General features: G+C 40.7%; 1 protein-coding gene across 1 annotated transcript in view; it reads right to left on the bottom strand.

The window, feature by feature from the left end:
* SLC35D1 (solute carrier family 35 member D1) overlaps window positions 1-17,140 on the bottom strand; it is a 48,886-nt gene extending 31,746 nt beyond the window's left edge. Inside the window, exons 1-8 of the mRNA XM_061411681.1 lie at window positions 15,519-17,140; window positions 14,679-14,712; window positions 14,495-14,581; window positions 13,725-13,792; window positions 12,122-12,193; window positions 11,492-11,560; window positions 9,247-9,349; window positions 5,263-5,355 (exon numbers count right to left, since the gene is read on the bottom strand). Of these exons, the coding sequence (XP_061267665.1) occupies window positions 5,263-5,355; window positions 9,247-9,349; window positions 11,492-11,560; window positions 12,122-12,193; window positions 13,725-13,792; window positions 14,495-14,581; window positions 14,679-14,712; window positions 15,519-15,721 (729 nt within the window). The 5' untranslated portion in view covers window positions 15,722-17,140. The remainder of the gene's footprint in view (window positions 1-5,262; window positions 5,356-9,246; window positions 9,350-11,491; window positions 11,561-12,121; window positions 12,194-13,724; window positions 13,793-14,494; window positions 14,582-14,678; window positions 14,713-15,518) is intronic.
* Between the last annotated feature and the right edge of the window lie 9,843 nt (window positions 17,141-26,983).

The raw sequence follows: 26,983 nt of genomic DNA, 5'->3' as shown, positions 1-26,983 counted from the left end.
ATATTTGCTGAATGAAGTAATTATTTGTAAACAATTAACAACAAAGCCAAGCTGCAGAGACTCCACTTCTAATACTAATCTGAGATATTTCTTCCATTTAATAGCTTGTTCTGTATGCATAGTCCCCGAACAGGGGAAAAAGTCAGTCAGGGAGTCAGCAAATGGCTTTGGGAGATAGATGTGGTCAGGCAAATAGCAAGAGATCTCCTTGGAGTCAGAAAGACTGGTTTTAGGGAATTCCCTGGTGGTCCAGCTGTTAGGACTCTGTGCTTCCACTTCAGGGGACCCAGGTTTGATCCCTGGTCAGGAAACTAAAATCCCTCAAGTTTCATGGTATGGTCAAACAAACAAAAAAAGGCAGAGTGGTTTTAGTACTAAACTCTGTCATCAGGTAACCTCAAGCATGTCTTTAACCTCTATAAACCAGATGAACAACCTACCACACAGGTACACAATGAAGATTAGGGAAAATGATTAACATGGAAGCATCTTATCAGGTACAAAGCACCATATCCTACAGGTGAAGTATTACTTGAACACCAGAAGTAGACTGAAACTGTTAATATGGAGCAGTTCTATTTAAAGCTAGACATCAAAAGTGTCTACTCTTTAAAAAAAAAAATACATGCACATACATGAATGTTTGCCCACTTAACATACACATATTTTGAAGGGGAAACCCAACCTAAAAGACACACACAGAACATGAACTGGACTTAAGAAAAAACACTTACTTGAAATCCTGCCACTTATTCTATTCTGTAACGCGAACCCTTTTGCCAGAACTTCAGACAAGCAGTCCACTGACTACGAAACTGAACCTTTCAGGGGAAGGAATCAACTGCAACCTGTGGCAGGATACCATGAGCCTCTAGGACGTGTTAGGCATCTTTGGCCGCCCCCCGCCCCCCCCAGTGCTTCTGTGCTGGTCAATAAAAGCAAACCATTCAACCACTTCTGTAAGTCATACCTCTAATGATGACACTCAAAGAACAGGTTAGTGTTACTTGTTGCAGCTGGTGGATCAGAAAACCAAACCCTACCTTCTCTAATAAGCCAAGCTTGATATTTCACCCACACCTGCTTCCTCCTACAACACTTATAGTACTGACTGATTGGCACACACTTTGGTGCTGGATCTTACACCACCTCTGGAGCATGTCAAATGTCTTCCTTGAGTGGCAAAGACTGTGTTGTATTTCTCACATATTCCCAAGAGAACTTAGCACAGGCCTTTCTCAGCACAAGAAATATGCTCAGAAATACTGAACTGACTGAATCCCAACTGAATTTGAAATTGCAGTAATAAGCATACAAAAATTTAGAAACAAAGGAACTTAGAAACAGAATCAAACTCAGAATTCTTGGAGTTCCTAAGTGCCGAATTTAATTCAAAACCTACCAAACAGTACTGATTATTCATACCATTTGTATTTTCGTTCTGTTTGTAGGCAAAGTTCCATAAGACAGGCATTCCCTCTCCAGCAAGGAGGTAGAATTGATCCACTTACATTTTCCAACCCACAATGCCCCCAACAGTTCTCCCACAGAACCTATAACACTGATGACTCTGCTGCTGACAGGTCTGCTCCCCAAGACAACTAAACGATCCCCAGAGGCAAGAATACCACCTAGTTCATCTTTCTTTCATGTCACCTGAGCCCAGAGACACATAACAGCACTTAATAACTACCCAAGAACGTTAGAGGGAGAGAATGTTAAGAAAAAGAACATGAGATTTTAAGCCTGCCAGCCAGTAGATCCATCTATATACTCCAATAAAGATTGCTGGGAGAAATATCAATAACCTCAGATATGCAGATGACACCACCCTTATGGCAGAAAGTGAAGAACTGAAGAGCCTCTAGATGAAAGTGAAAGAGGAGAGTGAAAAAGTTGGCTTAAAGCTCAACATTCAGAAAACGAAGATCATGGCATCTGGTCCCATCACTTCATGGCAAATAGATGGGGAAACAGTGGAAACAGTGTCAGATTTTATTTTGGGGGGCTCCAAAATCACTGCAGATGGTGACTGCAGCCATGAAATTAAAAGACGCTTACTCCTTGGATGCAAAGTTATGACCAACCTAGACAGCATATTCAAAAGCAGAGACATTACTTTGCCAACAAAGGTCCGTCTAGTCAAGGCTATGGTTTTTCCAGTGGTCATGTATGGATGTGAGAGTTGGACTGTGAAGAAAGCTGAGCGCCGAAGAATTGATGCTTTTGAACTGTGGTGTTGGAGAAGACTCTTGAGAGTCCCTTGGACTGCAAGGAGATCCAACCAGTCCTAAAGGAGACCAGTCCTGGGTGTTCCCTGGAAGGACTGATGCTAAAGCTGAAACTCCAATACTTTGGCCACCTCATGCAAAGAGTTGACTCATTGGAAAAGACTCTGATGCTGGGAGGGATTGGGGGCAGGAGGAGAAGGGGACACCAGAGGATGAGAGGGCTGGATGGCATCACTGACTCGATGGACATGAGTTTGAGTAAACTCCAGGAGTTGGTGATGGACAGGGAGGCCTGGCGTGCTGCAATTCATAGGGTCGCAAAGAGCTGGACATGACTGAGCAACTAAACTGAACTGAACTGAAATATTTTATAAGAATCATATTAATTGATAATCAGAATGAGGATAAACAAACACGTGAAACCCAAAAACACTGATAGGGTTGATCACAAAGCAACTGAGTTCAGTCTCTTAATTAGTTTTTCATCCCAACTTGAAAGCATTTAGATACATTCTGTCATTCTTTAAAAACATTATTCTTTCAAAAAACCTTTCGTGACCTTTGCTTGTCATTTTTATTAAGAAAAACAAAAAGATTACTCAAATTTTCCACTCCTCTGCCTTAAAAAAATCGTGTTCAACTCTTTGCGACTCCATGGACCGTAGCCTACCAGGCTCCTTAGTCCAAGGGATTTTCCAAGCAAGAATACTGGAGTGGGTTGCCATTTCCTTCTCCAGAGGATCTTCCTGACCCAGGGATTGAACCCGGGTCTCCTGAATTGTAGGCAGACGCTTTACCATCTGAGCCACCAGGGAAGCTTTAAAAAAGAAGAGTAAAAGCTAAATCTCATCACAATATAGGTGGCAAAGTCATTTTTTCCACTATAAGTAAACACTTATATTGAAGCATTTAAAATTGAAAGTAGGCTAGTGAACTTCAAAACATGCACAGATTTTGCTACAACCTGGCAGGTAACTTCTAGTTAAATGATCATCACTCTGGAATGAAGAAATATCTCCTTCAGTCAATTTTTTCAAGTAGCTACAAGCTACTAGTCAAAGTTTCAAATTAATGAAAATTACATTTTTTGCCAAGTCTGTAAAATACCTAACCACATTAATTATTCCAACTTTCTCATGTACAAATTGGCCTGAAGATTTGGAACACCTGTGCTGCCATGAGGTATCAAGTTATTTTACATTACATTCTTGCCCCAAAGCTAAAGGGTGGAGGGTGCTTCTGCTCGGGTTAGCTAGAGGTAGGCAGAGCACTGAAGAGACCATGGTTCCTGCAATCAGGCCTGGGTTTAAGTCCTGACTCTACTACCCCGCTGACAGTATGATGCTGGGCAAGATATTCGGTCTCTCTGAACCTCTATTTCCACATTAATAAAATAGGGTCCATTCAGGGACTTCCCCAGTGGTCCAGTGGCTAAGACTCTGAGCTCCCAATGCAAGGGACCTGGGCTTGATTTCTGGTCAGGGAATTAGATCCCACATGCAGCAACTACAGATCCTGCATAACTAACACTGAATAGCCCACGTGCCGCTACTAAGACCCAATGCAGCCAAATAAATAAAATAAAAATAAATTTTAATTAAAAAAAATATATGTAGGGTTAATTCAAACTTCCTATAGCTGTTATGGGGTCCATAAAGTGAAAGTCGCTCAATCTTGTCCAACTCTTTGTGACCCCATGGACTATACAGTGCCTGGAATTCTCCCGGCCAGAATACTGGAGTAGGTTAACCTTTCCCTTCTCCAGGGGATCTTCCCAAACCAGGGATCAAATCCAGGTCTCCCGCATTACAGGCGGATTCTTTACCAGCTGAGCCACAAGGGAAGCCCAAGAATACTGGAGTGGGTAGCCTATCCCTTCTCCAGGGGATCTTCCCAACCTAGGAATCGAACCGGGGTCTCCTGCATTGCAGGTGGATTTTTTACCAACTGAGTGATCAGGGAATCCCTGGGGACCATATTACATTATATATACATAAAGTGAGTAGCACATAACAGGAATTCAATAAATGTTAGTTTCTCTTCCCACTTTTTTCAGAACCACAAAAAAACTTATTCAACACTCTATTCATTAAAACATTTACATATGTTCTATTCCAGTTTTCCGAGAAAGAGCTCTTGATTTAAAAAAAAAAAAAAGCTTCATAAGCAGTCACTCTTCTCCTACTGCTGATTTTTTTTTAACAGCCTAACTATTTCCAAAAACCTTTGCTTTACTTTGGTTCTGACTGCTTTGTGGAATTTGTCACTGTCATTAGAATAAATAATCAACACATTTATTCTGAAGAAACTACTAGCCAGGGGAATCATTACAAGGAATTTTGGTACAGAAATCCTTGGCAGAATTCTAGATTTCCATTAAGTTCTCAAAATTTTGTGAATTCTAACAAAATGTTACCAATTTGTATCCTATGAATATGCATTTGTTTCAGAGAAAAATTCTTGTCTGGATTTAGTTTGTTATGTTATTCTGGATTTAGCTAGACATTTGCAGAAAATGAGTTAACTACCATATTAGTTGCTATTTATGTGGTTAAGTCACCACTAGGCTAAATATCTCCTGAGGGGAAAAAAACAGTCTGGGATTTAAGCCAGCATAACAACTGTCACCAAAACTGAGAGCTTCTGGAGATGCCAAGCATTTTGTTTAGGTTTGATGAATTCTACTACTTCTGGATTTTTTGTTTTCCAAGGATAGTCTGCTACTATTCCTACTCTGTAGTTCAGCAGAAATGTAAAAGTTCCCCTCCTCTAACCTTCTGGCACGTAAGAGAAGGACGATAGACGGCATGCACTATTTTTATGTTGACAGCCAGAGCTATTTTAAGCTATTTTAGTACTATCCAAAAAGGTTAGCATGACATTAGCAAGCTAAAGAGTAAATTCTTGGTTTTTGGTCACTTAGTAAGAACATTACTTTTTAACAACCAAACTGTCTACCTTTTGGTCATACAAATAAAAATAAAATTCCAAAACATAAGGCATGATTGAAGCCATAATTAGAAAGTCTTACCTTTTGGGCATCTCCCGTAAAATATGCAATGGCCAGGGTGGGCAGAATCATGAACAGTGCATTGTAATAGAGCAGACCATATTTTCCCAGCTCCTAGGAGAGTAAAAAATTAGGTGGTTCATTTGGTTCCAGCTGATAGATGGAGACAACCCTGAACAGAGCACCACCCCCTTTATACACACACACCACAATATACATAGCACATTAAGTCAGAAGTTTTGCAAACACTAAGAAATAACCTAAGCTTTCAAAAAAAAAAAAAAGCAAACTTACAAGATTTTTAGTTTATTTGACATAAGTTCCTTGAGTACTTAAAATCAGAGAAATAAAAATGATATCAAGTGGCTGTCTCAAAACAGCAAGGAGAAAAGTTATTTTGAACAAAAAACATACATCTCTATAGAGACATGTCCTTGGAGCCCTTCCCTTTCCAAAACTTAATCAAAAGTCCCCAGGTAAGTCCTAGGCTGTTCCAGAAACATAGCAGTGAGATTTAAGAGAGAAGGAAGGCCAGATCCACACACAGACTCACACCTAGAACAACAGAGACAGATATAACTTCCCAGTATCTCTGAAGTTATTTCTGAAAATGTACATGGGAAGTATAATGAAGACTAAGATTACTCCAAAAAAAAAAAAAAAGCAAAGAAAAAGATGACCATTACCCTACAATTCCCAAAACATGGTATGCCTAGTTGTGCCCTCAGCTACTTGGGAGCAAAAAAGGACTGCACACATCTTCAAACACAGGGAACCTATAAGAACTCTGTGTCTACCTGTGATTCACACAGTTCTGGGACATTCAGCAGGAAGCTGTCACTTGAAAAAGCAGTCCTAGACTTTAGGGGATAAAGGAGTAGTGAGGATAGGGCCATAATATCTGCCTAACTTCTGTAATTGAAAGATCACCAACTGATATGAAAAGTCAAACTACCTTCTCAAAAGCAGATTTTTTTTCTTCAGTGATTTTGAAAAAAATTTTTTTATTTTATATTGGCATATAGTTGATTAACAATGTTGTGTTAGTTTCAAGTGTACAGCAAAGTCATTCAGTTATACACATACATGTTATATCTATTCTTTTTCAAATTCTTTTCCCACTTAGGTTATTACAGAATATTGAGCAGAGTTCCCTGTGCTTTATCAAAAGCAGCTTTGAAAAACTGGAAACAAAGACGCAACAATAGAAAACTAGTTGATTAAACTATGATATACCCGTACAATGAAATATTGTGCAGCCACTAAAAATGTTTAGTAACACTGACTGGTGAGGAAGGTGCTCATGAAACAGTAAGTACCAAATGAAAAATACAAATTAGAAAACATTACGTATCATCACTAAGTTTTTCTCATAGTTAAGTGTGTACATGCATATATAAACACACACACGTTCCGACAAAAGGGTATCTACTGACACAGTGCTTCTCACTCAATGGTGGAATTAAGAGATTTATATTTTCTTCCTCTTGTTTATCTATGTTTGCTACCACTTCTATTATAAATACATGTTATTTGTATGAGTTCTTTAAAGTTGAAAATGTTTTAAATTCAATAGCTGCATTCAGGTCTGAAATACAGCACTAAGTCCTTAGGCCATGGGATTCATGCTCAAAGGACCATGATTACAAGTAGTTCTGAAATTATAGGTAATAAAACTCCAGATTTACTAAAAAGCATCTCAGACAGCAAGACAGCAAGAAAAAAGCCATAGTGGGACAAAGCAACGCGTAACATCAGGTCCCCCCTCAGCAAGAGATGTGTTATCCAGGAAGTAGAGGATGTCCACACACACCCCATCCAGACAACTGACAAAGGCCAAACTGTTGTTTTTTCTTTTTACTTGCTGTTTTGAATATCTTTTCTCCTGTCCTCTTAAACAGAGGACATTGACTAAAATTTAATGTAGGCCATCATCATAAACATGATTATACTGTGTTTTTACATGATGTTGCCATGTTTGAGTAGTCCACTTGACTGTCACAGTTTTCCTGTTTCTCCTGTTATCAGCCAAACTTTTATACTGCTGGTAAGCCTATTCCTTTAGATAGGATTGTTGCTCCTAATCCATGAACTATGAAAAGCAGATTAATATGCTTAGAAGTTCTAATATAAGTAAATCATAAGTCATTTCTGAATTAGGAACTAAAGGACACCCCTGGAAATAAATACAGAATACAGAAACCATCTTCGCTTTCTTCTACATCCTAGGATGTAGTCCAGTAGTCATGTATGAGAGTTGGACAGAAGGATTGAAGCACCGAAGGATTGATGCTTTTGAACTGTGGTGTTGGAGAAGACTCTTCAGAGTCCCTTGGACTGCAAGGAGATCCAATCAGTCCATCCTAAAGGAAATCAGTCCTGAATATTCATTGGAAGGACTGATGCTGAAGCTGAAACTCCAATACTTTGGCCACTGGATGCAAAGAACTGACTCATTTGAAAAGACCCTGATACTGGGAAAGATTGAAGGCGGGAGGAGAAGGGGACAACAGAGGATGAGATGGTTGGATGGCATCACCGACTCAATGGACATGAGTCTGAGTAAATTCTGGGAGTTGGCGATGGACAGGGAGGCCTGGTGTGCTTCGGTCTATGGGGTTGCAAAGAGTGAGGACACGACTGAGCAACTGAACTGAACTGAGGATGTACTCTAGATTGTGCTAACACAGTAGTCACTGGCCAAATGCAGCGATTTCAATGTAATTACAATTACATTAAACTACGACTGCAGTTCCTCAATTAGGCCATCACCTATCAAGTGCTCAACAGCTATGTGTGGCTAGGTGCTACCATTAACGGATAGGAAGAAATAACAGATTTCCATCATTACAGAATAGTACTGGACAGTACTGTTTTAGACAGCTAAGGCTGGTGAACTAATAAAATGTTATTATTCCTACCTATTTCCAAAGAGGCAAAAACACAGAGCAAAACTAAATCTCAAACTGCTCCCTTTTCTCTAGCTATAGTACAAAGATAAAAATTTTTAATAGTAGCCCCCATTAAAATGCAATCATCACATAGCCATCAAAGCAAATAAATGGAAAAAAGGCATAAAAGGTATATTCACAGAAAAGGTGTTGGAAATAGATCTGTACTGTCCCTAGATCTTCTAGGTTAATTAAGAAATGATTTAAAGTATATGGGAGGATGCGCATAGGTTACACGTAAATGCTACTGCTACTGCTAAGTCACTACAGTCGTGTCCGACTCTGTGTGACCCCATAGACGGAAACCCACCAGGCTCCCCCGTCCCTGGGATTCTCCAGGCAAGAACACTGGAGTGGGCTGCCATTTCCTTCTCCAATGCGTGAAAGTGAAAAGTGAAAGTGAAGTTGCTCAGTCGTGTCCGACTCTCAGCAACCCCATGGACTGCAGCCTACCAGGCTCCTCTGTCCATGGGATTTTCCAGGCAAGAGTACTGGAGTGGGGTGCCATTGCCTTCTCCAACACGTAAATACTATTCCATTTTATATAAGGTACTTGAGCATCCAAGGATTTTTGTAATCTCAGGGGTTCCTGGAACCGGTCCCCCAAAGACACTGAGGGACAACTGTCTGTAGGACAAATATGCAAAGTCCATTCTTGTTCTGCAGCTGCTTCTAAATCACTTCTGAAATCCGCTCAAGGGCTTCCAGATACTTCTTTCTTGTCCAGGTCCCTCACCAAGTCCTCTAGGAGATAGCCATGAACATTCATGACACTTTTCTCTAATGAACATTTCTTATATCACTATCCCACTCAAAGTCAATATTCACCCAGTTCCTTCCAAAAAAGCCAACAGTAAAATCTAATTGCTAATTAGAAAATAAAGTTTCTTACATGAGCACCAAGGTCCAGGCATTTTTACCCTCAGAGATTCCCTAGTCTTTCTCATCTTTCCTAAGTATCTTCCTTTATTCTCCACTTTTTCCCTGAAGGACTGACATGACCATTCCCAGTATCAGTAAACATCTCTTAAAGAAGCATTAGATTGCTACCTACTTTTGAATCTAATTTTTGTTTTACGTAGGCACCATTTGCTGCTGTCAGGACATCATTGATCAGAATAAAAACATATCCTTCCAGATCAAATGCCAAGTCAGAGCTGCAAAATATAAACAACACTTTAATAACAACTAACATGTAAAGAACATGCATTAAATTTTAAATAGGTTTGAACTACAATATTTCCAAGAACATATGTTTATCTACGTAAGTGAATATTACACATTTTATCAGCTACTAGTATTTCCTGGTTCCAGGTTACAGTTTGCAATTTCATAATCAGTAAGGGAGTCTGCAGAAATGAGAAGCACTAATGTTTAAACACAGTCATTAGCAATAATCAACCTTGTCAGTTAATAGCACACTATTCTGAATTCAAAGTCAGGCAAGACAGAACCAACCAAATTCACCATTACAGTACATCTGAAGCAAGCAGAAGGCATCACAGCTCAGTTTCACAGATAAGGAAACCAAAAGGAGAATGAAGTTGTTAACAGGGCATTTTTCAAAGGTTCACACAAAAGATAGGTTTATCTTGCACAGATGGCTGGGCCACTCGGTGGAATTTCTGAACTGTGGATTGCAGTTAGTTCTGAGATCACGTCACACTAGTGTCTAAGCATACAGTGTAGATGCAAATACTAAAGATAATTGCCCAGTGAGCATATTACATACAACTAGTGAGACTAGGGAAACTGAAGCTTCTTAGTATTTTGCAGAGAACCAGGCAGAACTTAGTAAACTGAAGAGAAGAAATGAAAATCTAAGAAGAGTGTGCCATCTGCATACTTTAGCACCCTAACTAAAACAGGGGCCTCACATTCTGTGATTCTGCAAAGGTGCTATCTCTTTGGAGTTCAGCTACTCCATGGGACAGACTTCTGAGGAGCTCTATGCCACTGCAATGTCAGGCAGAACTACCTGATGACCCCTCCCTCTTCCAAGCAGCCTGACAACCCTGTAACTCTTCCTCCAAATTTCTTTCCCAAGTAAAAGTTTCTAATTAGATAAGCCTGGCCCAGATAGCAGTCTGCCTCAGAAACTTTTTGCAGGCTAGAGTTAGCTTGGAGAAACTTCTGTGTTTGGTTCGATTTTGGATCCCACCAGCTTTAGTGGGATCCAAGATGAGCAGGGCACCTTTAAAAAGAATGGTAGGCAATTCACACCGAATTTCTCTCCAAGAAGGCAAGATTACCTAGAGGGAAAAGCAGTCAGCTATATAACAAAATTCTAGTAACTAATTACTCTATTTTTTTTTTTTTTTTAGAATGAAATTTTACTTGGAGAGTTAGGGTGGAACAGAATTGACATATTCACCCACAAACACACCTGTATTACAGGGATATGATAAAGGTCAATAAGCCAATTCAAGAAGCACACTGGAACTCCCGGATGGAAAATGTATGTCAGGTAGAATCTACAGCATCAGCAAGCCCATACATGCATGATCTGGGCTGAGTAAAAAGACTTCTACTCATCATTTCCATTTTCTGAGTCTTTGTATATGTGCTGCCAAAGCGAGCACTAATTTTCTGAGTCTCTGGATATACATTTTCTTCATTTTAAAATTAAAAGTTAAGAACAATGGAAAAAAGCTTTAATAATTTAATAGAATATCCAAGTTTTGGTATTGTGACGCCTTAGGTGAAGCCAAATAAAGCAATTCTATTATTTATTATCCCATAAGGCAAATAATCCATGATCACTTGTCTTCTCTGAGACACTATTTTCTTTAGCAGCATGCAAAGGAAAAGAATGCCACACGGTTTACAAAAGCACACAGGCTTTGCAGTCAGGCATAGACTCAAACTCCAGGTCTGTCATCTAATAGCTATATGACCTCGAGCAAGCTATGGAACTTAGATTTTCATTTCCTTAACATAAATAGGAAAATAATACCCATACCATACAGTGTAGTTGTGAAAAACACATAAATAGTATGTGTAAAATACCAACATATTGAATGGCATATGGTATGTGCTCAATAAATAGAAGACAGCATAATAAACTCTAAATTACATGAATTTAACTTTTAAGAATCCCAAGAATCTGATTTTGCTAGCCTTAATCTTCATACAACCAAAAAGATTTAACTTTTTGAAGTCTCTGAATACTTTTTAAAGACATGGTTCTTATTTAGTCTATAAAAAATTCTCTTCATTGGTAATTAACCATTTATTATCAGTAATTATTGACAAATTCTAATGCCCTCTCATAGGTTTTATATGGGCCCACATCTTACCTTGCAGCTACAAAGGCTCCAATAATCATTGCAAATACAGTCATCTTAATACCCCAAGAAAAAGTCTTCCTATAAAATAATTAAAAAATATACATGTGGCTTTAGTTATTTACAAAGACTCATTTTACAACAAAAATGTTTTCTTCTAAAAAAAACTATAAACAAATGATTCCAAGGAATTGGATATTTAAAAGATATCCAATTTGCTTCTAATGAAGCAAAGACTTATTTTCTTATATAAATAAGTATGCTTATTTCCTATTCTTATGTTATTATTATTGAGTTTACATTTTTGCAAATCAGATTTCTTTAAGCAGAAAATAGTCACACACATTTGTAGAAAAACAGCATAGTCACGAACATGATTTAAAACCTATATTGACCTTCTGACTCAGCTTCACCCAGTGGCTTCAGTAGGTATAGGAATTCTTGAAAGCATATCTCACGTTCAGACAGGCTTCCATAAGGAAGTCATAAACTATCAATTCCTATAGCAAAGGAAGAAAGCTGCTTAAACTTCTCAAAAGATAAAGTAAAACACAAATGATTGGAATATCTTACACATGCTAGAGACCTTTTCAGGGAGCTAAAAACTTGTTAACGACTAAATATATTAGAAATTTAGCTCACTTGAGTAAAACTCCTTCAGCAAACATTGTAAACAGGATGGAGAACCTTCTCAGAACTGTAAACATTGGTAAGCTGAAAACAAACAAACAAACAAAAAAACTTAGGTAGAATAAAATTTGATTCTCCAAAATTAGTATTTTAAAATAATGCTAACCTTTTCCATTATAAAAATTCCATGCTGATTAACCTGTCACTAAATTAAATCCTTACTTCTCTATAGAAAGTATTTAAAAGTCTGAAAGGGTTGCTTTTATAAAACTACTAGAAGCAAAAAAAAACTGAATTATAAAATGGTAGAAAATATACATCTATTATCAAAGACTAGTAACAGCCACTTTTTAATTTTACCCTGCTTATTATGTTAGACATATTCATGTTGGTCTTTGAAAGATCTTTCTTTTCTAGACTGATCTCCCTTCCAAGCCCTAACCTTCAAACAAAACTGGTAATCATTTTAGCCTATAAAACATTCCTTGATTGTCCTTTTGTGGCAGTACTTTTTTCCTCTAAATTCCCAGAGTATTTTGCTTGCACTAATCGAACATACAGCCTCTTGCAATATAATTATTTCTGACTCTATCATCTCACTCCAAAGTGCCTTATACTTGGCTGGCAATCAAAGATGGGGCATGAATAGATGGATGGAAATAGATGGATGAATGACAATGGAGGAAAAAGAGCAAACTCTATACACAAGTAACACTCTGCAGCAGGTCTGTATTTCTTTCCAAATGGGTAATGGGATGTATGGATAAAAGGATGCCCACCCATGATAAACATGACTTCCATGGAACCCTCCCCAGAAATATCATTGTGGCCATTCTGTCAAGTTTCTTGGGTCTGAGGAAATGAAAAAACCTTGGTCTCTGACCCTCAAGAGATCTCTCCATTCTGTTTTACAATCACCCATTACACCAGAGGTTTAACTCATGTGGCAGTGGTGAAGCCCTGGGTTTCTGTTAAATGGTTTCCCTATGTGTATATTTTTAACATCACATGTTCCTGATACATATACTCCGTAAGTGGAGAAGATAAGAATTGGGAAGTTACAAGGTAATAAGAGAGTACTGTCATAGAGTAGACTGCTATTGCTTCTTTCTAAAAGTGAAAACGCTGCCTCTACAGTCATATGACCACAGGAAAAATGTTAATGATATTTTTATCAGGGTTCTATCAGATGTTATTTTAACTACCTCATGTTAATGAAAAACTACATCTAATCTTACTTGTGAAATTTGCCTAAAATATAATATTTAAAAATTGTACTAAAGAATTGAAATCTCAGAAGCCTAACATATATCCTTCACTATTATATGTCTGGAAAAATAATGAAAATCTCTCATCACAGTAGTTTATAACATTTTAAAGCTTCTATCATCAAAGTGAAAGGGAAAAAAACCCCAAACAAACAAAAAACTCCTCTTCCTCTTCAAACTTAAAGAGATTAAACTAAAACCTTTGGTGTAATATTTATTTAGTAACAGAAGCTTTCTGGTCCTTTCTTTTTCAAGAATCAGTACCGATGTGTTAAACATTTGACATTCAAGTACAATTTTAAGAATACATTATATTAACCTCACTAGTAAAATAAAGTTATCCATACTTCAGTTTCTTTGTGCTGAACAGTCCCGTGATTTGGTTCCCAAAATATAGTAGAGGTAGTGGAAACGTCTAGAAAATTTAAAAAGGGATAACAAAACTCAATAATAAAGACAGCTAAAACAAGGTCCTTTTCAAACAGAAACAGTTTTGTTTATATGATCAAATTCTTTCCACATAAAACATAAGATTAGTTCTCACACACAATTTTGGCTCCTATGAAGCACCCAAACAACATTACTCCTGGATAAAGAGCTCTGTGCAAAAAGAGAGAGGAAAGAATGGAGGGGAAAAAAGAAATATGAATATGATCAAATCATATGGGACAACATCTTTGCTTTAAAGAACGATACTGTAGAGCCAACAGGTCTAATATTAGCAGAAAAAGGAAAGGTACTTCATCTTCAGGTTGAGTCAAGCAAAGACAGACCAAAGAATAAGAAAATAAACCCAAAGAATAATGACTGAAGGATACACCAGCTAGATTAGATAGACGAATGCAGAAAATGCAATATGGTTGTAATTACAACAAGTGTTTATTAATTAAAACAGAATACAAGATCTAAGGGCTTCTTTTTTTCCCTTAACTTTAAAGAGACTGTTGGACTTTTTAAAAACACTTACTACTACATTCATTCTTTACCTTCTTTATACCCACTTTGGACTGGGCAATTTCAAGGCTGCAATTTTTAAATATGTAAGGCACCGATGGAAAATATACATAGTGAATTCATTTCGAAAATAAAGTATTGCTTTTTTTTTTTTTTTTTTTACCTTTCGAGGTACATTTCTGTCAAAGTCAGGAAACTTGACTACTCTGAGTGCCTTTCCCACCCAAAGTACTGCCACTGTGGCCACCATCTGTAAGCAGAGAACACAGATTCACTGTTCCACACATAAAGACACACTCAGAAGTTCCAACGACACAAACCACGTAATGCTGAAGATTCCAACTAACCTGGCCAAGTCCAACACACAGTGAAGAGGGAAATCTACAAAAATGGTAGAGAGAAAAAAACCCACAGCGTCAGAAAAACCCGAACTCAACCTTACAAATGCAACCTTACAATGCATTTTGATACAAAACACACCAACGTCCGCCCTTATCCAAATGACAATCAGTGAGGAAAATCACTGATGCTTGTCAGGCAACACCGCTGATTTTGTAGCTTCGGGCTGCCACTTGTCTCATCTTGTCCGTTTCTACAATTTCAGTCAGTTTTCTGCAACAGATTTTCTTGGAAGTTAAGACATACATCTTTTAAACGGTTTCGCACCTTTCTAAAAAGGTGCTTCTGCCTAGGGGTCCCAGTGGCAGCATCACAATTTTAAATGGGCTTGAGGATGCCTAGGTCCCCAGAGGCTCTCAGCGAATTCGGGGAACCTTGAAGCCCCGGACCCTGGCCCAGGCTGTGGAGAAGGGCGGGCATCCCTCTCCGGCTCCCAGTCAGGCATGCACAGGAGTCGAAGAGTCACGAAGCAACTTCGCTTCGTCGCTCGGAAGAGCGGCGTTTCCAGGGCGCTGCACTGCGGGCAGGGCAGGAGCTTTCCAAACGCACGCCCCGCAGTCCCGAGCTCCGCGCTCGGAGCGGGACCCCGACTCCGGGCCGCCGTGCAAGCCGGCTCCTCCGCCCGGGCCGCGCGTGTCAGCCGCCTGCCCGCCCTCGCCGGCTCCCGCCCAACTTTGTTCAGCTCCAACTTTGCAGCCAAAGTCCAGGGAGCCGGCGCCCAGCCGCTGCCGCCGCCCGCTCCTTTCCTCTCCTCTCCGCGGCCTGGGCCGCCGCCGCCTCGGCCCTACCTGTAGTTGGTGAGCACGCTCTTGTTGACCACCACGATCAGGAAAGAGCTCACGCCGTAAAAGCCGGCGGCCAGCAGCTTCAGGAATACGGTCAGCGTTTCGGCCGACGCCATCCCCAGCTCCTCCTCATGTCTGTGTGTGGAGGATTTCGCGGGGGCTTCTCCTTTAACCCGGGCATGCTGACGTCTATGAACTTCCGCCATGGCTGCGGCGGCGGGGCCTGCGAGGGAAACGGCGGGCAGCGGGCCCGAGCGGCGTGGGGGTCTGCGGCGGCAGCTCGCGGGGAGCTCGCGGGGCCGGGGCCGGTGCTCTGAACCCGCTGCGCTCGCCGCCTCGGCTCCCCGCGCGGCCGCCGCCTGTCTCCGCCCAGGGGCAGGGACGCTGGGGTTCACACGCCCGGGGACTTTGATCGGGCATTGTGCAACGCGGGGTCAGAGGGTAGGGACCGCGCCTGGCTCGGCCTGGGCAAGGGTTGGAGAGGGCTCTGGGAAGGGGCACTGGCGACCCTGAGTCCCGGACGGAGAGGGAGAGGAACCTTAAGAGAACCACTCGAGGACACCGGGGCTCCCGGCAGCACAACACACTCGCGGAAAGAAGCTGCCGACTAGCGCCTGCGCGCGAGCCTGCTCCGGGTCTCTCCGCGGCCGCGTACCTGGGATGCGGAGGCTGGCGGCTGAAAGGCTGAAAGCCGTATTTTCTAGATAACTCCGGCAAGAGGAAAAAATAAATAAATAAAGACCCGCCTCCAATAGGTAACAGGTGGTCGGCTCAGTAGTTAACAAGGTGCGTGTGTCTAGACTTATTTGAATTCTCTTTTGGTCTCTCTTAAAGAAGGTCCACGCCCTTAAAAAGTATCAGATATGGACCAAGAGTAAACATTCAACAGCTATTTGAGGCATTCTGCCTTGCCTCGGATTTCTTACGGTTTCTGAACCCAGAAAACACCATACAATACAGTCTTATTTGCAGATCAAGGGAGATTGTTTAAAGAAAAGTATTGCGGTATCCAAAAAGTAGAAAGATAATCAATTGGCTTGCGGATTGGTGCAAGAGCAGGGTGTTAAGAGCTGAGTTCCTATTTTAGGTTTCCTAGAAATGCCGCCTCACTAGCTGTGTACTCTTGGGTCAGTGAGTTGACCTCCCTGAGCCTGCATCGCCTCATCTCTGGATATAAAGCTGCTGCTACTGCTAAGTCACTTCAGTCGTGTCCGACTCTGTGCGACCCCAGAGATGGCAGCCCACCAGGCTCTGCCATCCCTGGGATTCTCCAGGCAAGAACACTGGAGTGGGTTGCCATTTCCTTCTCCAATGCATGAAAGTGAAAAGTGAAAGGGAAGTCGCTCAGTCGTGTCTGACTCTTCGCGACCCCATGGACTGAAGGCTACCAGGCTCCTCCGTCCATGGGATTTTCCAGGCAAGAGTACTGGAGTGGGTTGCCATTGCCTTCTCCAGATATAAAGCTAGTTTTCAGTAAATGGTAGACATTGTATATAAGAGAAACAAGTCATTATTGAACTGTGGTGTTGGAGAAGACTCTTGAGAGTCCCTTGGACTGCAAGGAGATCAGCCCTGGGATTTCTTTGGAAGGAATGATGCTAAAGCTGAAACTACAGTACTTTGGCCACCTCATGCAAAGAGTTGAGTCATTGGAAAAGACTCTGATGCTGGGAGGGATTGGGGGCAGGTGGAGAAGGGGACAACAGAGGATGAGATGGCTGGATGGCATCACTGACTCGATGGACATGAGTCTGAGTGAACTCCGGGAGTTGGTGATGGACAGGGAGGCCTGGCCTGCTGCGATTCATGGGGTCGCAAAGAGTCGGACACTACTGAGCGACTGAACTAAACTGAAGCAAAGAAATGACATACCTAATTTTAATGTCAAGAAAGAAAAGTAATTTTGAATTATTTACCCCAAAATTTTGTCTATAACTTTTCAATTTTTTCCACATTTGAAAATTATAGTAAAATTTACATAACACAAAATTTACCATCTTTACCTGGTTTTTATATAGTGAAATATGCATAATATAAAATTTAGTATTTTAACTTTTTTTGAATACACAGTTCAGTACTGTTAAGTATATTGTTGCACAACTCTTACTGCTACCCTTCTCTAGAACTTTCACATCATCTCAAACAGATTATGAAACTACAAAACAGTAACTCCCCATTGCTCCCTCCCTCCATCCTCTGGTAACCACTATTCTATTTTCTGTCTCTATAAATTCAATGATTCTAGGTACCTCATATCAGGGGAATCATACAGCATTTGTCCTTTTGTATCTTCATTTCACTTAGCACAGTATTTTCAAGGTTCATCCACATGTAGCATGTATCAGAATTACCTTCCTGTTTGAGGCTAGATAATGTTCATTGTAAAAACATCTTTTGACCTGTATGTTTTAAATTATCCTGAGAACATCTGTGTTCTTTGAATGTTCCTTAGTAAAAACTAGCACAAAGATGAAATTTTTAACATGGTTCACAAGGGCTTAAGTGATGTGGCTCCTGCCCTCCCCACCTGTTCCTCCTTAGGTTTTGGCTAACTACACCCAGTTCCCTGAAGAATAATGTAGGTTCCTGTTGCCTATTTCTCTGTCCTTACTCCCATATTCCCTCCATCTGGAATGCTTTTTCCTCTCCCTCCCCTGCCTCCTGAAGAACTCTTACTTTTCCTTCAATATTTATGCAAAATATTCTCTCCTCTCTGGGTACCTTCTTGCACACTGCCTCTCCTTGCCTTCCACAGAAATGTCATCTCTTGTGCTTCTCCCACCCCAGCTTTGTTCATCCCCTTTGATAGGGGCTCTGGAATTAGGAGTTTGCCTGACAGTCTGTTCCACTTCACAGTGAGCACCTAGCACTGTTCAGATGTTTTTGCTAAATGAATCAATGATATAACTTCAATGATGAGGGGAAAAAATGGTCAAATTTCTTCCTTAACTGCAGGTAGTAGAAGAAAAATATTCAGGAAGTTATATTTTGAGAAACATCCCTTGTGAAAAAATTATTTTGAAAATAATAATGTCCCTCATAACAAAAGCAAACAAGCAAAAGAGGCTTGTATCACATGCTCTCTTCCTCTCACCCCAACCCACTTTTCAGAGAAAGTGACTGCTAACTGTTCAAAGGCTGTGTACTTTGAACACACTTTGAGACCTTTGGGTCACTCTCCGTGCCTACATACACACGTGCACACATACATATACACTTACATGCGTACACATACATTTACATATATGTATTGTTATACATTTTTTACCATAAATGGAAAGAATCGTGTGAGAAACAGTGATGCTCAAGCCAGACACTGTCTCTGATCCTGGTTTTGCGACCTTGGGCAAGTTACTTGACAATATGATGCTTCAGTTCCTTTGTCTGTAAAATGGGGATAACAATAGCACCCCCCTCTTAGGGTGGTGATGAGAATTAAATGAGTTAAGTTAAATGTTTAGAATATAGTACACACTTTACAAGTGTTCCTAATAATAATAATCAAGGAGATCAAACCAGTCAATCCTAAAGGAAATCAACCCTGAATATTCAGTGGAAGGACTGATGCTGAAGCTGAAGCTCCAATACTTTGGCCACCTGATGCAGAGAGACAACTCATCAGGGAAGACCTGATTCTTGGCAAGACTGAAGACAGGACGAGAAGCGGCTGACAGAGGATGAGATGGTTGGGTGGCATCACCAACTCAGTGGACATGAGTTTGAGCAAACTCAGGGAGATGGTGAAGGACAGGGAAGCCTGACATGCTGCAGTCTATGGGGTCACAAAGAGTCAGACACAACTTAGCGACTAAGCAACAATAATTACTATTATTACCATTATGCAACCTTTCTCTTTTCATTTAGTATTCCTTAAAGGCCTTTCTGTGGCAGTAAAGAGACTCTACCTCATTCATTGTTAATGGCTGCCAAGAATTCTGTCAGCTGGATGCATCATAATTCACGCAGTCCATCCCATAGACATTTAAATTATTGCCATTTTTTCAGTTTATAAACAATGTGTCTTTGACTATCCTTGTCCATTCCACTTTTGCAAGTATCAGTTTCTAGAAATGGAATTGCTTAAAGACTACTTTTTAAAAATATTAATGAAATGAACAAACTGATCCCCAAAGAGGTTGTACCAATTTTATATTACCACTAACACTGTATGAAAAGCAAATCTTTTCTAAAATCAGATGGGGATGATGAAAACCACCGAAAAAGGCCGGGTAATAGTTCATGTGCTACTCTGTGGAAGATGAAATGCCAGGTACAAATTTCTGCAGTAACGCAAAATGAAATAAAAATAAATTGCTTAAAAAGTACTGATCTGAGCAATTACTATTGTTTTTCTCAGCATGTTTACATACTTTATTAACAAGTATTTACTAAGACCTACCATAGGCCAAGATTGCTGGAAGAAATATCAATAACCTCATATATGCAGATGACACCACCCTTATGGCAGAAAGTGAAGAGGAACTAAAAAGCCTCTTGATGAAAGTGAAAGAGGAGAGTGAAAAAGTTGGCTTAAAGCTCAATATTCAGAAAACGAAGATCATGGCATCTGGTCCCATCACTTCATGGGGAAACAGGGAAACAGTGTCAGACTATTTTTTTGGGCTCCAGAATCACTGCAGATGGTGATTGCAGCCATGAAATTAAAAAATGCTTACTCCTTAGAAGGAAAGTTATGAACAACCTAGATACTATATTTAAAAGCAGAGATATTACTTTGCCAACAAAGGTCTGTCCAGTCAAGGCTATGGTTTTTCCAGTGGTCATGTATGGATGTGAGAATTGGACTGTGAAGAAAGCTGAGTGCCGAAGAATCGATGCTTTTAAACTGTGGTGTTGGAGAAGACTCTTGAGAGTCCCTTGGACTGCAAGGAGATCCAACCAGTCCATCCTAAAGGAGATCAGTCCTGCGTGTTCATTGGAAGGACTGATGCTGAGGCTGAAACTCCAGTACTTTGGCCACCTCATGTGAAGAGTTGACTCATTGGAAAAGACCCTGATGCTGGGAGGGATTGGAGGCAGGAGGAGAAGGGGATGACAGAGGATGAGATGGCTGGATGGCATCACTGACTTGATGGACATGAGTTTGAGTGAACTCCAGGAGTTAGTGATAGACAGGGAGGCCTGGCATGCTGTGATTCATAGGGTCGCAAAGAGTCGGACACAACTGAGCGACTGAACTGAACTGAACTGAACCATAGGCCAAAAACTGTGTTGGATTTTCTCAACTCCAGTAATGATTTGTGGACACTCAGTAAAATGCTTTTAAATCTAATAGAGTCACACATTCCCAGTACGTGCCCATAAAGATAAGATCAGGTTCCAGTATTCTAGCAGGATTTTTATTATAGGTATTTAGACTCGTAGGCATTTTAGGCACTCAAATCTGTTTCCTAACCTTAGTAATATTAATCACAGAATTATATATGGGAAATTTATGCATTAGCTGATAAAATTTGATGAAGTTTAAAACATATGTAAATAAACTGTTCAAGATTAGGAAAACTAGATTTAAATGTTCTCATTGATATACATGCTTCCTCTATTTAGAAATGTCAACATTGCAGTTTGATATATTTTATATCTTGCTAGGTATAATTACTAGTAGAAAAACCTTCTTTGTGTTTAAATCATGTCTTTTGCTTTAGCCATTACATTTCTCCATGAGGGAAATTGATCTGTATACTATTTTTTAACATGACTCATATTTCTGTTTCTTTTCCCTACACTTCTCACTTTCTCTAGCTCACTTGCTCTTCTTATACTGGAATTTATTTAGCCTTTTTTGATGTTTACTTTTGTTCACCAATTTGTTGTTTCACTGCCAGCCTAGATCACACCCAATAACCACTGTGTTGCATCACTGATTACACTATAGCCAGGGAGCAAAGGTGTTAGGTGTTTCCTAGTTGAACAATGTTTTTAAAGTTCAGAGAACCACAGTGCATGGAAGAAGCATGCAGCTTCTCTGCAGGGCCTCATCCTTTTCTGTGTTGGGTTGGAAGGAGACCTTATTGACAGCCAAAGGTGAACCTGGCAATGTGTTGTAATTGAAATTCATTATCTCCTTTCATCCTTACCACTCTAGGAAGTAGGTATGGTGAGACAACACAATAACAGGAAAACAAAGACCTAGTGGAAGTCCTGAGTCCCACAGCTCTAAGTGACTGTAAAGATTTGGCCCCAGTCCATTCAGCGTTTGGTTTGTGCTCCTCCACTAGACACCCCTGTCTTACACAGGGTAGGTGGACATACTTGCTTTTAAAGTTCTCACAGTGCCGTTACTTCCTTCAATTACCAAGGTTAATGTTCAGTAACGCTATGAAGAAGAATAACCAGGATATAGGGACACCAATCTATTAAATTCATTGTCACTCATGACCTATTCACAAACACCATGCTGCTGCTGCTGCTGAATCGCTTCAGTCATGTCTGACTCTGTGCGACCCCATAGATGGCAGCCCACCAGGCTCCCCCGTCCCTGGGATTCTCCAGGCAAGAACACTGGAGTGGGTTGCCATTTCCTTCTCCAATGCGTGAAAGTGAAAAGTGAAAGTAAAGTCGCTCAGTCATACTAGACATCAATTTATGCATCGAAACTACAGAGACATTTCCAACTTAATTTATTTACAGCTGAAGCTTACACAAATTTATTCAAAGTCAGTTGCTTTGAATCTTCTATCTCTGTGAACTAGCCTCACTACCCACCTGTTTACTGGATCTATAACTCCCTCAAACCACCTTCAAACTCACACCAAATTAGTTTCATCCCCTCTAAAACCCTGAAGCTAGTCACCCCTAAGCCACCAATGACCTGAAAGGAAGTACACCCAGCTGACTCTCAGTTTTCTCTTATCTGTGACCACCTCACAGCATCTGCATTATGGACCCTCTCCCTTCCTTTAGCTACACTCTCCTCCCTTAACTTCTGGGACACCGCACTCTCTGCTACTCCTCCTGGTTCTCTGAATGCCCCTTTTCGTTCTTTGCTGGCTCATTTTCTTCTACCTTTCTACATGTGGAACATTAACTATATCTTTAAAATAAAGTTTCATATCCTCCAAGGCTCTATCTTGAGTCTCCTCATTTGATTCCTATATGTTTTCACTCAATAATCACACCCCATTCCATGGCTTCAATTATGATTTAACATTTTGTCAACACTTCCTAAATCTACTCATGTGTGTTCTTTTGAACTCCCGATTTGTATATCCAACTGTGTCCTGAACATCTTCACTTGGATGACTCTCTCTGAGCCTCTTCAACATGTCTGAAACTAAATTCATCCTTATCCCCTGAACTCCAGCAAACAACTCTGTTGTTCCCTATTGTATCATGTAATAAATCCTGACCAGCTGAGATCCTGGCTCCCTTATCCTTCTAATGAACCAGTTGCTTTTGTAAGAGAATATTAAGATGATTAATATCTTTGTAAACTATACTATGGTGGAGAGTAGATTTGATGTAATCTGGAGGCAAAACTGATGATGTACTCCTGACCCTGCCATTTAAACAGTAAACTGCTTCTAGTTGATCCTTATAACTGATGAAGAAGAAAAAGCATTTGCCACATCAATAGTTGTGTACTAGGTGTCTGAAGCTGTAGTGTTGACCTGCCTCAGTAGAAATGCTACATGTGGAACATTAACTAATATTGCAGTCACTTCCTGATTAAGTTTACAATCATTCTCAGATATTGGTCAAGATTTGCCTTCTGTATTGGACAAAGAGGTGACTTAAATGGAAATGTGTTAGGTATCACCACCCATGCATCCTTCCAAGTCTTTGATGACAGCACTACTCTCTGCAGTTTCCCTAAAGGTATGTGATTCCCTTTTGTTACTATCCTGGTAGTATGGGAAAGTTCCACAGGCTTTCTCTTTCTACCATTATGGTCTATTCCATGGGTCAAAGAGCCAATATAAGGATTTTCCTAGTTGCCAAGTATGTCTGTTATGTCTAAACATATATTTCTTCTATTTATACATTCAGGAATCAGATAAGGCTTAGCTGGTAAAGAATTCGCCTGCAATGCGGGAGATCTAGGTTCAATCCCTGGGTTGGGAAGATCCCCTGGAAAAGGGAACAGCTATCCATTCCAGTGTTCCTGCCTGGAGAATTCCATGGACTTCATAGTCCATGGGGTCACAAAGAGTCGAACATGACTGAGCAACTTTCACTTTCATTTCAACCACACATTGGATCTACAGACTCACCAGGCCCACTGTGTTTCAGATTTGAGCTAAGACTCCAATTGTTACCTGACTCAGCCCCCAGTTTCACCGGAGTCTGTTGTAATATGGGGGCCCAGGAATTAGTATCAAGTAACCAGTGTTCCATGGAGAAGGCAATGGCACTCCCACTCCAATACTCTTGCCTGGAAAATCCCATGGACGGAGGAGCCTGGTTGGCTGCAGTCCATGAGGTCGCTAAGAGTCGGACACAACTGAGCGACTTCCCTTTCACTTTCACTTTCCTGCACTGAAGAAGGAAATGGCAACCCACTCCAGTGTTCTTGCCTGGAGAATCCCAGGGACAGAGGAGCCTGGTAGGAGCCTGGTAGGACCCGTGTACAGGGTCGCACAGAGTCGGACACGACTGAAGCAACTTAGCAGCAGCAGCAGCAGCAACCAGTGTTCCATAATCCCCAAAAGGTCTGGGTATTTCCTTTCCCCCAATACATAGTCACTCTCATCAATGACTGCAGGCCCTTTGAGGAAGATTTGGAGGAAGTTATACAGTGTATTCAGTGCTGGGAAAGATTGAAGGCAAAAGGAGAAGAGGGCAGCAGAGGATGACATGGTTAGGTAACATCACTGACTCAGTGGACACGAACTTGAGCAAACTCTGGGAGACAGTGGAGGACAGGGAAACCTGGCGTGCTGCAGTCCACAGGGTTGCAGAGTCAGACACAATTTAATGACTAAACAACAACAACAATAGAGTATGTCCCTGTCCCATGATACAGGAAGGAAACTTGACTCCCCCTTCAATGCAAGAGTTCTGGCTGTGTAAATTGGCTTATGTCTAAAAACTGAGTGAGAAACTCCATTTCAGAAACATGTTAGATTTTTAAATTTTATTATTTTTAGTTTCATTGGGTCTTAACTGCGATGTGCAGGTTTCTCTTGTTGTGGAGCAGCGGTTCAAGGCATGCGGGCTTCAGTAGCTATGACTCTCAGGCCCAATTGCTCCAAGGCATTCAGAATCTTCCTGGATCCAGGATCAAACCCATGTACCCCTGCATTGGCAGGTGGATTCCTAGCCACTGGACCACCAGAGAAGTCCTGAAGTTGGATTTTTTTGTTGTCAATCTGTTTTCCCCTGTTATATAGGTTAAGCACTATTTTAGTAGACTGTCATGCTATTAACATTCTTAGGGATGTTGTACTCAATTAACCACCGCCAAAGATTTGTGGGGATTAAAACATTCTGGTTACCACTGTGTTATTTCTTTCCTTTTATGGTAAATATGCCCCTCTCAGCTTTGGTGGTTAAAAACTGCTACTTGTCTCTGATACTCTAGGATTTCTATCATCTCTATCATAAACAGCGAGCCCACCTCAATAGTGAAATTCCCCACAATTATGCCTGGTTTATGGAGAACAGCCATAACAGAACTTCTCAAGGACATTTGTACTCTACACACAAATATGTTTTTCAACATGCTGATGATGGGCATGTCCTCTGGATCCTCTCAACATGCAGTGGAGAGATGGGTATGTAGATCATTCATGATAAAGGCACTCCAATATTCCTATTTCCCTAAACCTTGGAATTCCTTCCTCTACATTATAATGGGGGAAGTTTTGGCCTCTCAGTCTCATTAAACACAGGCCACTTTTGAGCCCAGTTCTCTGTCAGCTAACACATTTTTAGACTATTCCCACCTTTATGAGCTAAAACATTAAATCTAGAACCTCAGGTAAGAGCACTCATGTCAATACATTTAGCTCAAACCAGTACTAGAGCTCATCTTCCTTAAAACTCATTCCTTTACGTATTCTCCAGGTTTACACTGATAAAAATTAGGAAATTCTTGCAAATTTTTGGTTTAAAAACTGCTTCCTCTTGGGTCAGACTTTGTACTTGTACCCCAGAGCATAATGATATCTGATCCTATTAATAAATATATTAGATAGTTTTGAAGCAAGGAAACGCTATTAATAATATCCTCAGGCACCAGAGGACAAGCTTCTTCTACTGTTAGAAAGAGTATGACCTGGGAATTCAAAATTTTCAACTTGATTTAAATCTGGCCAGATATATCCTTACTTCGAGATTTAATGTCCCTTTGCTTCCCTATCATTTTTCCTAACTTCTTCATGAGAGACACAACAAAGCCATAAATTCAAATAATGTAAATTCTGTAAACTTGACAACTAAATATTTACTCACTTTTAGCAATACCAGCCCTGTGGCTATGAGAAATGAGACATTCTTTTAGGGCTGCCATAGAATCTCTCTAGCGCTCTCATGAGACTTTAACCGAGAATATAATGAGTATAAGGACCCAAGTCTGATATTTCTTTCTGTGTTTAAGTCTACTCAGAAGAGTCTGTTCCACACTGTAGTCTTCATGGTCACAATTACTGCTGTAACAGGCAAGTACAGCAGGCACATGCTCCAAGGCACTTGTGTCAGCAGGCACATCTTCACAATTAACTGCAGGTGATTATTTTATCAATTGTGCTACTTCTGCATGGCATGGGTTGCTGCTGCTGCTGCTGCTAAGTTACTTCAGCCGTGTCCGACTCTGTGCGACCCCATAGACGGCAGCCCAAGAGGCTCCCTCGTCCCTGGGATTCTCCAGGCAAGAACACTGGAGTGGATTGCCATTTCTTTCTCCAATGCATGAAAGTGAAAAGTGAAAGTGACGTCGCTGAGTCTTGTCCGACTCTTAGCGACCCCATGGACTTCGGCCCACCAGCCTCCTCTGTCCATGGGATTTTCCAGGCAAGAGTGCTGGAGTGGGGTGCCGTTGCCTTCTCCGATGGCATGGGTTACCAGCACCCATTTCCCATTCTGAGCAAGGAGCTCAGCCACTACATTGAAACCCAAGGACAAAACCAAACCAATCCCCAAATCCCATCTTTTGGAACCATTACGAGTAACAATTTCTATAACAATCAGAGTCCAGTTAGGACACAAACCACACTAGTTATTTGATTAAAGAGAATCTAATATAAAGAAATATTAACTAGATAAAATGAAATATTAAAAAAAAAAAAAACTCATAAGGTGTCACGGAGATAGCAACCTCAGGAAGGGAAAGAGTAATAAAGGGAAGAGATTGGAATTATTAAAACCAATAAGAGGGAGACCTGTGGGTCCAGTAGTTAAGAATCCTTCTGCCAGTGCAGAGGGCAGGAAGATTCCACATGACTTGGGGCAGCTAGGGTCGTGCACCACAGCTGCTGAGCCCACACACTGAAACTACCGGAGCCCAG

The sequence above is a fragment of the Bos javanicus genome, chromosome 3, assembly GCF_032452875.1.
Source record: "Bos javanicus breed banteng chromosome 3, ARS-OSU_banteng_1.0, whole genome shotgun sequence".
In the NCBI taxonomy this organism is placed as follows: domain Eukaryota; kingdom Metazoa; phylum Chordata; class Mammalia; order Artiodactyla; family Bovidae; genus Bos; species Bos javanicus.
The sequence above is the reverse complement of the archived record's forward strand: the minus strand, read 5'-3'. Positions and strand labels throughout refer to the sequence as shown.